This window comes from Piliocolobus tephrosceles, chromosome 10 (genome assembly GCF_002776525.5).
Source record: "Piliocolobus tephrosceles isolate RC106 chromosome 10, ASM277652v3, whole genome shotgun sequence".
Lineage (NCBI taxonomy): Eukaryota > Metazoa > Chordata > Mammalia > Primates > Cercopithecidae > Piliocolobus > Piliocolobus tephrosceles.
Genome location: NC_045443.1, coordinates 26,824,733 through 26,838,677, shown reverse-complemented (window position 1 = coordinate 26,838,677; position 13,945 = coordinate 26,824,733). Strand labels below are relative to the sequence as shown.

Below are 13,945 nucleotides of genomic sequence, written 5' to 3'. Positions count from 1 at the left end.
TAAGCACTCGCTAGTCATTAACCAGTGAAAGTTCACTTTTTCCCCAGGGTTATGTCCCACAGTACTCATGTTATGTCACTGAAATTGGATCATTTGAGGAAGACATCTCACAGGGTCATTTTGAGGATCAGCTTTTTAACAACATGAGCTATATATGCTATATATGTAGCTATATAAGCTAAATTCTGATAATGAAAATTTATTTGCTTTTAAGTTCTTGGGGATGGTGATCCTAAAACTCTTCTAACAGAGCACCAGTGCACAGTGTGCCACTTGATTAAAATGATGGGAGTTTTTGCCCAAATTATACCAAAGCTAGTAAATGGATAGATTGTCTTGATGTCACTTTTTTTGTTTTGTCTTTTGTTTTAATAAAAAAACTGCTTGTTTCTACCAAACCCTGGCAGTGAAAAATAGCATATTATTATGAATGGAAACTGGAAAGCAGCCTATTATATTAAGATTGCAGAGTTGTATACAGCCACTGCTACTGTATGCTTAATGTAATACAGTACATAAAAATAATATGGTGTAACATAACATAATAAAATGTAATATATAAATATTTATATTTCTGTACTAATACATTTGTTTTAGTTCATATATTGGGGTGAGAATATTAGTATTTCATTGTTTCTCAGAGTATTGTATCCCACTAAAAGAATGCCACCTGAGTAAGTTTGAGAAGCCCTGAGATATACTACCTGTAAAACAAAAATAATGTGTTGTAATACAAAATTTATAAGCTGAAGTGTAATCTTAAAACTTTTGAAAACATGTAACTGGTTTACTTCATATTCTCAAATAATGGTGTGATTTTTTTCCCCTATAACCTTTGATGTTTGTATATAGCTTGAAGAGAAATCACTGTCTTTCTAAAGGTTTAATGTTTTCTTTAAGGTTGATTAATCATACAAAGAAACTAATGGAGAAAGAAGAAAAACTGTGCATTAAAATTCTTCAGACATTACGAGAAATGTTAGAGAAGAAAGACAGCTTTGTGGAAGAGGTATTGTTTTAAAAAAATTTCATTATTTAAAAATAAAGTAGGATTTCCACAATACTGGAACCTATGAATTACAATAGGCTATTACATGATTACTTGCATTATATTTTAATGGTGCATGTACTTAGATGAATTACGTAATTTGAGTTTTTATGGTATTCATCTCTCATGCCTTGTTTTAAATTGGGAAATAACTAAAATTAGAGTGGCCTAGGTATTTGTTTTGTTTTATTATATTCTTGGATCTCTGTTTTTTCCTCTTACGGCTTTAGTGGACCAAATGACCTTTTTAAACAATGAGCAACTGAAATGCATTATTTAGATTTTGTGTAAAGTTCTGCTGCATATTGAGAATGTCTATGCATTTTGGCATATGTTGACTTTTTGTTATGAATATATGTTCATGTTATTTTTTATAATTTTTTGTTATAGTCTGCCAAGTATTATAAAATAATACTGTTTTAGTAAATAGAATAGTCAGTTTCTATTCTTAACTGTATTAACTTGAGATTCACAAATGATTTTCAGGGAAATATCAACCTATAGATAATAATTATCAGTCTGTTATTAAAAATGACAGCTCAGGTGCTCATTAAGAGATAGCTAGCAGCATATTTAATACCCAAGGTGATACACTTAAATATAAAATATAAATCTAGAGAATTTTTTTAGCTAGCTATCTGTACTTTTATGTTAGATGTTAAACAAAATTTGTACCACATTCCTCAATAACTTTTTGGTCTGTTTCGGTAAATACTAATCATCTGATATTTTAAAACTGGAAGGATTTTATTTATTACTTTATGTGTATGCTAAATTCCAGAAAGATTATAGTGGTTGGGTTTTTTAAAGTGCATTCCCAAAAAATGCAATGGAAACTTAGATATTAATAGAAAGAGCATTGCTTCAAAATATTTCATGTGAATCAATGTTTGTTTCAGCAATCAAAATGCCTTCTACTTTGCATTAGTTCTCTGCATCACTTAAATTATATTTGGAAAACAAATGATCAAAATAAAGGTGGTCAATGCAATTTTAGCAAATGTTTCTCTAAGATAGGACTCAAAAACACGCTTCTATATTTAAAAAATGATAAAGAGAATTCCTTGAGACTTACTGTTGCCTTTCTCTTAAAATATTGCTGTAGATTGTGTGATATTGACTGAAGCACCAGATTCTGAAGTAGAAAAATGAGGTCAATATACTTTTCTGGCAGAGGATGAGGTTCACAATAAAAGTGACTTGTACTTAACAGGAGATACATGGCAAGTCTTCCATTTTTATGTAACAGATTTTTATGAATCACTCCAAAGGAAAATCGGAAAGAAATCAGGTTAAGATTTTACTTTGGCTAGTCAAAAGTATTTTTGTGTGTCTCCCAAACCACTCTAAAATAAATCACTTGTTTTCTCCTTTCCATTCCCACTGCTACCAATAGTTCAGGCTTTTATTATCTCCTGTCGAGAAAATTCCAGGAGTGCAATTTCCTGAGACAGAACTGCTCCCTTGGGCGGAGGCAGGGCCGCTGTTTTCCTAACTCCAAGGGTCCCCATTTATGCAAGACGTGATGTAATAAAGGACACCCCCAGCACACAGCCCTCATGGAAGAGTTGAGATGAGAAAGGCTAATTGCAAGTTCTTCATTCAGTCACCTAACACATATGTTGTGAGCAAACTATTAAATGGTGATTATTGTGCCTGGGAACTGGTGATACTGAGATGAATGACACAGCTTGCCAAGGGCCATGAGAGTACAATTCCTGTGCTAGTGGACTCCCTTAATAATAGTGTAGGGAAGAGATCACTAGAGCCCTTCAGAAACCGTCAGGGGCTCTGCACAGCGTCAGTGTTCCAGGCCCACCATTTGTCCTGTCCACTCCCCCATCTGTCTTCATCCATTAGCCTCCAGAAATCTGTGCTACTCATTGTACCTGTAAGGTACCGCAGGCTTTTCCTGCCCTGAGCTTTGCTTCGTCAGGAATCACAGATTGCAAAAATCCAATCAAGCCTCAATGCCGCCAGCTATCTTTGTAGAGAAGCTATTGGGTAGTAGTTATCAATTGTTCTGGCAAGTGGTGATTACTTTCTCAATAGAATTACCAACATACCTCATGCTGCTCTTTTAGGACACGTTAGACTGTATCCGGATATTTAGTCCAAGCTCCTTATTTTATAGATTATGCCACAGAGTCCCAGAGAGGTGATGTGATTTGCCTGAGGTTACACAGCAAGAGCTAGAACCAGAGTTTAAATAGGAACTTCCTCCTCTCTGTCTCATCTTCTTACTCCTTTGATCATAGCCAGGTTTTACAAATGCTTTGCACTGCTGTTAAGAAAGGTTAGTATACTTTGTCTATAGTATACTTTGTCTAGTAGGTTTATGGCTCCGAATTTTAAGACATAGGCAGACAGAATATAAAACAGAATAACATCCAAAATAGGTAAAGATTCAGATAAACTTCTAAGAAAATAGTAAAGATGGGGGAAATGAAGTCGTTTAAGGAAGAAAAACCTGATTTGTTTTTTTATGGCTGAATAAAATTCCATTGCATATATATCCGTCACATTTTCTTGACCCATTCATCCGTCGAGGGACATGTGGGTTGATTCCATACCTTTGCTGTGGTGAATAATGTTGCAGTAAACAGGCGAGTGCAGGTATCCCTTTGATATGTTGATTTCTTTTCCTTGGATAGACACTCAGTAGTGGGATTGCTGAATCCAATGTTAATTCTGTTTTTCGTTTTCTGGGAAGTCTGTGTACTGTTTTTCATAGTGGCTCTACTAGTTTCCATTCCCACCAGCAAGGTTTGAGTTTCCTTTTCTCCACGTCCTCATCGACGTCTGTTATTATTTTTTTGGGGGGGTCTTTTTAATAATAACCATTCTGGCTGGGGAAAGATAATATCCTATTATCATTTTGAGTTGCATTTCTCTGACAATTAGTGATGTTGAGGAGTTTTTCATAGGCTTATTGGCCATTTCTCTGTCTTCCTTTGAGAAATGTCTAGTCATGTCTTTTGCCCACTTTCTAATGAGGTTATTTGCTTTTGTCTTGTTGAATTGTTTGAATTTCTTGTATATTTTGGTTACTAGTCTCCTGGAAGATAAATAATTTGCAAATATTTTCTCCTATTCAACAGGTTTTCTCTTCACTCTGTTGAGTGTTTCCTCTGCTGTACAGAAGCTTTTTAGTTTAAGATAGTCCCATTTGTCTATTTTTATTTCTGTTGCCTGTGCTTTTCAGATCTTAGTCACAAATTCTTTGCCTAGACCAATGTCCAGGAGAGTTTCCTCTAGGTTTTCTTCCAGTATTTTTATCATTTCAAGTTTTTTGTTTACGTCTTTAATCTATTTTGAATTGATTTTTTTATATGGTGAGAGATAGGGATCCAGTTTCTTCTGCATGTGACTATCCAATTTTCCCAGTGTCATTTATTGGAGAGGGTGTTCTTTCCCCGGTGTAAGTTCTTATCTGCTTTGTTGAAGATCAGTTGGCTGTAACTATATGGCTTTGTTCCTGGATTCTTCATTCAGTTACATTGGTCTGTGTGTCTATTTTTATATCAACACTGTGCTGCTTTGGTTAGTATATTATAGCCCTGCAATATATTATAAGTTAGATAATATGATGCCTCCAGCTTTGTTTTTTTTGCTCAGGATTGCTTTGGCTATTCCAACTCTTTTTTGGTTCCATATGAATTTTAGGATTCTTCCAAAATAATGATATCATGTCATTTGCAGCAACGTGGATGCTGTATGGAACTGAAGGTCATCTTAAGTGAAATAAGCCAAGTACAAAAAAGACAAATACGACATGTTCTCACTTATATGTGGGAGCTAACACATTTGATCATATGAAGGTAAAAAGTGGAAAGATAGATAACAGAAACTGGGAAGGGTGAGAGTGGGAGAATGAAGGGAACTGGGCTAAAGGGTGCAAACATACAGTATGACAGAAGGAATAAATTCAGTGTTTGATAGCAGAGTAGGGTGACTATACTTAACAAAATATATTGTACTTGAGTGATGGACACATCAAATACACTGACTTGATCACTACACATTTATATACATGTAACAAAATGACCTATTTATTTTATAAATTTATAAAAACAAAAAAGAAAAAGGAAAAACCTAATAAAAAGCATACATATCTTATTTATTAATTATCCTGTTTCTTAATTTTCACATTTACCAAGGACAGAATAAAAAAATTATAGCTAAAGCTATTCTAGCTCTTAGACAACTTTTTAATTCTGAGTGTTTTGAAATGAGAAGTATTTCTATCAGTGGAAGCAGAAGACATCTCATCCCCCTCTCAGGAAATCTTAAAGAAAAGCATATTGGATCTAGAAGGATTCAAACAACCAGTCTGGGAACGAGTCGGGACTACATGATCTCCCATCCAAGTACTAACCAGGCCCGACCCTGCTTAGCTTCCAAGATCAGACGAGATCGGGCGCGTTCAGGGTGGTATGGCCGTAGACTACATGATCTCTATATATTGTCCATTGGTCCTTCTGAAACAACTGGTGCTCAGTGATCCATGCCAGTGGAGGAAAGCTAAATGGCTCACAACTGGGTGAAATGGCATTGGGTAATAGATTCAAAAAGTAGCAAAAGATGCTATTGTGCAACTAATGGTGGGCTCTAATAACAAACTCTAATTATCAGTAGCAGGATAAGAGGTGACTGTATTTCCATGATTGTGTTGTTTTCTACTGACCAAAAACTTCATGGCATGTAAAACCACACAAATTTATTATCTTACAGTTTTGAAAGTCAAAAGCTTAAAATCCAAGTGTGAGCAGTAGTGTGTTCCTTTTGCAGACTCTAGGGGAGAGTTCATTTCCTTGCCTTTTCTGGATTCTGGAGGCCACCTGCATTCCTTGGCTCATGGCCCCATCCCCTATCTTTAAAGCCAGTAGTGTAATACCTTTCAATCTCCACTCCCTGTTTCCCTCCTGCCCCCTTCCCCCCCAACCCCGCTCCCACAACTGTCACATCTCCTCCTACTCTGATGCTCCTGCCTCCTTCCTATAAGAACACTTCTGATTACACTGGAACCACCTGGATAATGCAGTATAATTTTCCCATCTCAAGAGCCTTAACTCAAATCACACCTGCCAAATCCCTTTTGCTCTGTGAGGCAACATGTTTACAGCTTCTGGTAACTTGGAAAGGGATTGTGAGGGCATGTGCATCTTTGGGGAGGGCCATTATTCTGTCTATCACAATAACTCTTTTATTGACAGTGAAAAATAACATCTAGAATGTAGAGGTAGTATTTACTTGTGGCTGATTAATATTACTACATAGGGCAATGTAAATGCAAATGAATAGAACAAAAATGCTTGGAATCCGTAGCACTTTGCTGTTTTCAAAATATTTTAGGATATTTTGCTACCTTTCAACAATTCTAACAAGTACACAGAAGAGGCAGTGTTACCTCCACATTGCAAATGTGAAAAGGGAGACTCAGCAAAGTGAATTGCATTAAGTCACATAGGTTACCTAATACCTGCCCTGTAATGCCCAACCAGCTGGATTTCGACTGTGTATTGAAGCATTCCCAAGAGATTTATCAGAATTAAATCAAAACAGAAAATGCAAACCAGGGTTTTTCACACGAGCTATTCTAATATTACATTTGAGACTCCACTTATTTGAATTTAAAATGTCAACTTAAAAGAAAATTACTATTTTTATTTCCTTGGTTCCTGACACCAGAAGTGGTGTGTGTGTATGTGTATGTCTGTGTGTATGTGTGTGTGTCTATGTGTGAAACTGGTAAAAATTTAAAAATAGGGCAATGAAGCATAAATGTGCTTCATGGTTGAACCAAATGTCCTTTAAAGCAATTCCCAACCCTGGGATTCTAAATTTCCCAAGTTTGTTAGCCTTCTCTGTATGATGTATTAAGTAAGTACGTTAAGGATATTTAATATAACCAAATGTAACTAGATTTTACCTACTAGTCAATTATTTATTAAAAGCTTATAATTTAGAATACCCTCGAGTACAATTTCTAAATTAATTATACTTAGGGATTTTCTTCCTTGACCCATGTTTCTTAGTTTGTGCCTAAGATACTGAGAAATAAGATGTGGGTGGGCAACATCTTAAAGATTCTTGAAAGACTAAAATAAATAAAGGAAAATTTAATTTTCTGTTATGTGTGCCTATATGTGAAATCATCTAGGGATCATATAGTTAGTTAAGCTATAGTATTTATTTTTAATGGAAGGATAAAATGTGAATTTTTTTTGTAGAAAGTCTGTAAGGAGAAAATTACCTAAGTGAGTTTTAGGAAAATCCCCCTTAAAATATTGTTTGTTTAGGTGACTGTGATAGAAAAGCAAGAGTTTATGAAGGATATAACTAACAACCCTAACAAGTCTGAGAGCTTAGTATTCCTTTGGGGCTGGCATATTTAGAAGGCTTTTTAAAGGTAACAACGGTAGGCATATTTATTTGTACTTTAAAAAAATATGTATGTTGGAACATTGGGGGAAGGAAAGAGAAGAGAAGAAATGCTTCAAAATGGCTTGAGAGCAGGTGAATTATTGTATTGTATTTTATTTTATTTTATTTTATTTTTCTTTGAGACAGAGTCTTGCTCTGTCACCCAGGCTGGAGTGCAGTGGCACTCTCTTGGCTCACTGCAACTTCCACCTCCTAGGTTCAAGTGATTCTCCTGCTTCAGCCTCCCGAGTAGCTGGGATTACAGGCACCTGCCACCCAGCTAATTTTTGTATTTTTACTAGAAATGGGGTTTCACCGTCTTGGTCAGGCCGGTCTTGAACTCCTGATCTCAAGCAATCCACCTGCCTCAGCCTCCTGAAGTGCTGGGATTACAGGCGTGAGCCACCGCACCCAACCTGAGGGCAGTGTGATTTCTGTAATTCTCTATCCTTAAAGCCATTTTGTCCTACTCTTATTTCCAAGACCTCTCTCTCTCTCTCTCCATCACACACACACACACACACACACACACACACACACACACACACAATATCAGGTAGTATATGTGTGCTGTTGAAGAGAGTAGCTTTATTACAGTACCGTGCCTTTGTTCTGTGTATGTAAAGATACTTTAGGTCCAGATCTGTGCAGTGGTGAGTTGGTAATGGAGATAAGAGCTTATGTGATTGGATAGAGGCGGGCTGATGAAGGTGAAGCAGGAAGTAAGGACTGTGCTCAGAGGAATGGTTTGGTTTGGTTTGTTTTTAAGGATTTTGGGGGTCAATTTCCTGCATCTTTTACTCTTTAGTATACATTTTCATTAAGATTTATAGAGCATTACAAATTATTTCTCTCATGAAAAGGGAAAAACATATATAAATCATAAAAGTAGAGATGTCTGTAAATTCCAGTCCTAAGTATATCAAAATCATAGCTTCTGTACCTTAGAATTGGAGAACAGAATGAGCACTGAAAATATTCATGGATCGCCTGTGGAATTGGTAATTTACAGTTACTCTCTTTACATTCTAGGCAAAGTTGACCTATTTAGAATGACAGTCACAATTTCCCCGTGACTATATTCCTATCTCTTAATGTTACACTGACATACATATAATCTATAGGGCAACAAAGATGCTTAGTAAAGTTCAATATTCTTAAAATGATCAGATTTAAAATACCATCTATCCTTGCCATATTGTTGCAGAGATATTGAGAGCTGCCTCTGCAATAGCTATGGTACAGTTTTAAGCAGTGGTTTTAAAAATTAATAGCTAGCATTTATTAAGAGCTTACTGTATGACATTGTTATTATCAGACAGTACTATCAGACACTGTTCCTAATCATTTATATATGTTACCTTATTTGTTCTTCAACCTTATATATGTCATCGTTTTATTATCTCCCTTTTACTAGTTAGGAAACTGAGGTATAGAACGTTTACGGTCACACATCTTAGGAGAAGGAGACCTGGGATTCCCACCTAAACAGTTGGGCTCCTGAGCTCACACTCTTAATTGGCATGTTAGATCCAAACAGGTTATAGAACTTCTAATCACAACTCATTTATTTTCTCAGTTATAAAACCAAATAACATGAAAAGTTCTTCAGTTTTATTCTTGATAAAATTTGCATAAGTGCATACTAGAAAGCATAATCCATTTATTCAGTGAGCTGCCCAGGAAAGGCTTGACACCCACCTTGCAATCATGGTCTGAGTTGTTATTAACTAGAATATTAGTTATAAAAGTTCTAAACAATATTTTATGAGATGACTACTGGAGATAGCCCCTTGTTGAAGTGTGGCATTCAACAAATAGCATAGCATCTAACTGAGAGCTGTGATCTTTACAAATGCCCAGGTGGGGTAGGTGATATTTATACATTGAACAGTGATAGCAGACAATGGATTCTTGATTTGAAAGTTGATATCTGGAGTGATATGGAACAAAGATCTTTAAGAAATGATGCCTGAATTAATTTTAAGATGTCCTCTTTTTTTTAACTCTAAAATACACTGTCTCCTGAGTTAACAAGAAATTTATTCTTATCCTCAGCAGGAAAAAAATATTGTAACTAATCTTTTATTTCTAATTTTGACAAGTCACAAAAAGAATGTAATAATTGTACCAAGTGACCTAACTCCTACATCAAAAATGCATATGTCAGTCTGAGCAATAATTGCACTGTTGCAAATTTGTAAATTGTATCAAACTCCTCTTATTGTAACAATCTGTGCAGAGTCATTCACATCTATGCATATACTCATTTCAGTTTCTAGCAGGCAAATAAATGAATTTAAATGGAAATGCTACATAGACTGCATTGTAGCTTAAAAATTGGATAATAACTGTTTTGCCAAGAGAAATACATTTTAGTTTTAGTATCAGCTGTATTTTAAAATATTTCTTATTAAATACATTTTAGAGGTGAGTGCATTTGTTTTGTAATATAAGTGCTCTAATGTTGTTTTAAATCAAATATTAGTGATGCTGCAAATGTGTGCCATCTTAATCCTTCCCATGTATATTGTGGTTGTATGCATCTGCATGTGTTATTTTATTATTTTATTATTTTTTGAGATGGAGTTTCACTCTTGTCGCCCAGGCTGGAGTGCAATGGTGCAATCTCAGCTCACTGCAACCTCCACCTCCCGTGTTCTAGTGATTCTCCTGTCTCAGCCTCCCAAGTAGCTGGGATTACAGGCACCTGCCACCATGTCCAGCTAATTTTTGTATTTTATTTTATTTTTTTAATAGAGATGGGATTTCACCATGTTGACTAGGCTGGTCTCGAACTCCTGACCTATGGTGATCCACCTGCCTTGGCCTCCCAAAGTGCTGGGATTTTAGGTGTGAACCACCGCACCTGGCCATGTTATGTTTTAATACATGTGCTATGTTGCTAAATGGTTGGAAATACAAAAATGAGAATGATGTGTTGTAATAAGAGATCTGCCGTAGTATACATCATGCTTTTCCACTTTGGAATTTTTATTGTATATTTTCACCTAGGCAAAAATAATTTCAACCATTAAAGTGGGCATAAAAGCAACAGTTACTTTTAGAAATTTACTCTCTTCAGTTGCTGGACTGGTTTGGTCACTTGTTAGACTATACAAGTGATAAATTTACTGGATGAATTATAGTCATTATAACCTCATTATTTTAAAAAAATTACAAAGTTCGTAACTGTGCCTCACATTTACTTTACTCTTTCAAAATCTCACATAATAGCACTCATTGCTTCAAGGGTTTTTGAGATATGCTACGACTCTTTAGAGATCTATGACTAAAAAGTCCTATTGAAAATATTGCCTGTACTCAGAAGGTAACCACCATTCATTGCCTCTAGTAAGTATAGGACGTTTGGTAGCTAATGAATGTAGGTGAAAAATGCCATTGTGATTAAAAAACAAACTTGGATAACATTAAAAGAAAAAAAAGAAGAGAATAAGGAACTAAAAGAAGAATCACTAAAATCAATGTATTATTAAGTTATCGTGTTCATCATTTCCACCTAAATCTAACCTAAAACCTTTTCCAGGAAGTATTTCCCATTTTGTTTAATTCCATATCATTCTAATTTGTAATCATTTCAGCACAGATAAAATTATAGTTATCTTATTAGTGTAGACCTTTTCATATCATGCCTTATGAAAGTTTCCTTTGGTGTATGTACTGCCATTTTAAATAAGTTAGAAACTCCCTGGGGATAGGTCTGATGCATAATGTAAGGTGAAAGGATGCCTGAAAGGCCTTTCAGTGCTGAGATTCTAGGAGGGTAGAGTACTGGATTTCTCTCCAGTTCCAGCCCACACTCCACAAAATGCTATACTATTTGAAGGCAGAGACTGTTGATCTTATTCACTGAAGTATTCCCGTGTCTAGCATTGTGCTCTGCACTTAGTTGCTGCTCAATAAATGTTTGCAGACTGACAGACTGACGCATGGTAGATGTAAATGTTACCAGCTCTCTGCAGTGCAGCACATTGACCTTCCCTAGTCCTATCCAAGAAGTAGATTCTAGACCGTATCATGTCATGTTATACTTTGCATATCTCTGTTAGCCAGGTAACAGGAGGTTTCTTTGTATTTGACATACCTGCAAACTTGGGTGGGCAGCAGAGAACCACAGCATAGAGGACTGAGGAAGAAGACGTCTTGCAGAAAGCACTGGGTCCAGTGGACTGCTGTTGTCTTTTGCTCGCTGTGTGGCTTAGAAAGCAAAAGGGGATCCCAGACACTGTGCACAATAATGGTGTGAACTCAGCTAAGGGGGATTGGAGCAGATGATGGCCAAATCTGAAGGCCAGCAAGTGGGGAGGGGGTTCCAGCCATGGGGCTTCTGTCCCAAGAAGGACACTCTTCCCTGGAAAGGGACCCAGTAGGAACCAGCAAGAGACCCAGGCTACAAAAAGAAACCATGTAGGTTTTCAACAAGAAAAACCGTGTAGGCTTTGAACCAGGAAAACAACAACAACAACAACAAACTTACTGTAAAACCAGGAGAACATGGCAGCAATCGGGAATCATGGAGAGAGGCCAAGATCCAGTCACCTGAACTGGGACACTGAGTTACATTAATGACAGCAGCTAGCCATGGAGTCCAAGAACTATTGATCTCAAGCAGCATCAGGCTGTCCTACCACAGGATGAAATTGGTGTTCTGAACTGCTCAATGGTGTTACCGTTGAGAGGAGAAGGAATAGAAAGGCTGTGGAGAAGACTGGGCCTGATACAGTTCACCTTTTCTATCAAATACACTAATTTCGGGATACTGTTTGAACAGGTGCTCACAGAGAAGATTTGCAACCTGGTATATGAGGCACTAAAACCACACTATTATTGTTGTTATTATTTAACTGCTGTTGACTATGCATATCTAGAGAAGCTGTTTGCAAGGTAACAATGTGTCTGTGTCTGCTTGGATCTTCACACTAACTCTCTGAGGAAAGAAAGTATTTTAATCTCCATTTTATAGATAAAAAGAAAGGCACAGTAGGTAAAATGACCTGGTAAGAATCACAGGCTGGCTGGGCGCAGTGGCTCACGCCTGTAATCCTAGCACTTTGAGAGGTGGAGGCAGGTGGATCACGAGGTCAGGAGTTCGAGCCCAGCCTGGCCAGCATGGTGAAACCCTGTCTCTACTAAAAATACAAAAATTAGCCTGGCATGGTGGTGCGCACCTGTAGTCCCAGCTACTCTGGAGGCTGAGGCAGAAGAATTGCTTGTATCCGGAAGGCGGAGGTTGCAGTGAGCTGAGATCATGCCACTGCACTCCAGCCTGGGTGACAGAGTGAGATTCTGTCTCAAAAAGAAAAAAAAAAAGAAATCACGGGCTTCGTAAATGGCAGAGCAGGAATATGAATCAAGGTTTTCTGATTCTGCTTTCTTTGATGCTTCTCCACATAGTAGGGAATTAAATAATGCTGGTGAAAGCAAATTATAATTTGAATTTGATTTCAGTTTTTCAAGTCACTTCTTTCAGACTTATTTCTTTTGCTAGTTCTAGCAACCTGAAGGTTAAGCAAATCTTTTTTTTTTTTTTAAGTGTGTTTGTGGGGAATATATTCTTATCTAACTTTCATGTACATGCCACAAATAATAGTAACAGCTTAAACTTTTATGAGGTTTACTCTGTTTGTTTAACAATCATAACACATTGAAGACCTGTAGCACAGAAAGGTTAAGAAACTTGCCCAAGATCACACAACAAAAGATGACAGAACCAGGAGGAAAATCCAGTCAATCTGGCCCTAGAGCCCATGTTTCCAATCACTACATGATACTGTCTCTCATTCTATGATGATATCAATTTGCAAAGCTGTAGGAATTTCACACATGGCTACCAGAAGAAACTATTTTCTTATGTAAAATAACAGAAGCCAACTTAAGATACTTTTTATATATAATGATTTTGAGTATCTACCATTTACTGATTTCTTCAGAGTGGGCCTGGTTCCTGCATATTCCATCTGGTGCTTGAACATCTTAAACATTTTTGGATAAATCTTAGTTTCTTAAAACAAAACAACACAGAACATTTTGAATATTTGCAGATTGCTCGGTGAAGTTGTTAGGTCTATCTTATCTCTGCTATTGCTGGCTTTTGGCTGGGTTTTTAATTAAAACTCAATATAGACTATATTACTTATACAGTCATGGAATACAGAAAACAAATGTGATATGTTAATGAGCACAGCATGGCAGCTTGATAAAATGAATCTGTGGCACAAAATAATTTAAATGAGGACACATGGACAATTAAAATCTAATCAAATGCTTATAATTAATATCACATAGCTGGAATGATGTTGAAGATATTGACTCAGAGACATGTACTTATGTAATTCCATCCCAGGTATTGAGTTGATTTTATTTTCTCTGACAATGCCGGAGTATAGTAATCAGGGAAACGTTCACCAGAAAGTAAGTGATAACTGAGCAATAATCTCATACTTGGGCACA

At 36.5% G+C, this 13,945-nt stretch overlaps 1 protein-coding gene across 2 annotated transcripts in view; it reads left to right on the top strand.

Moving 5' to 3' along the window:
- The window catches only part of ITPR2 (inositol 1,4,5-trisphosphate receptor type 2), a 492,964-nt gene that overhangs the window by 274,086 nt on the left and 204,933 nt on the right, over nt 1–13,945 (top strand). For both annotated transcript variants that reach the window (XM_023209041.2, XM_023209040.2), the window contains one exon: nt 901–1,009. In XM_023209041.2, the coding sequence (XP_023064809.1) occupies nt 901–1,009 (109 nt within the window). The remainder of the gene's footprint in view (nt 1–900; nt 1,010–13,945) is intronic.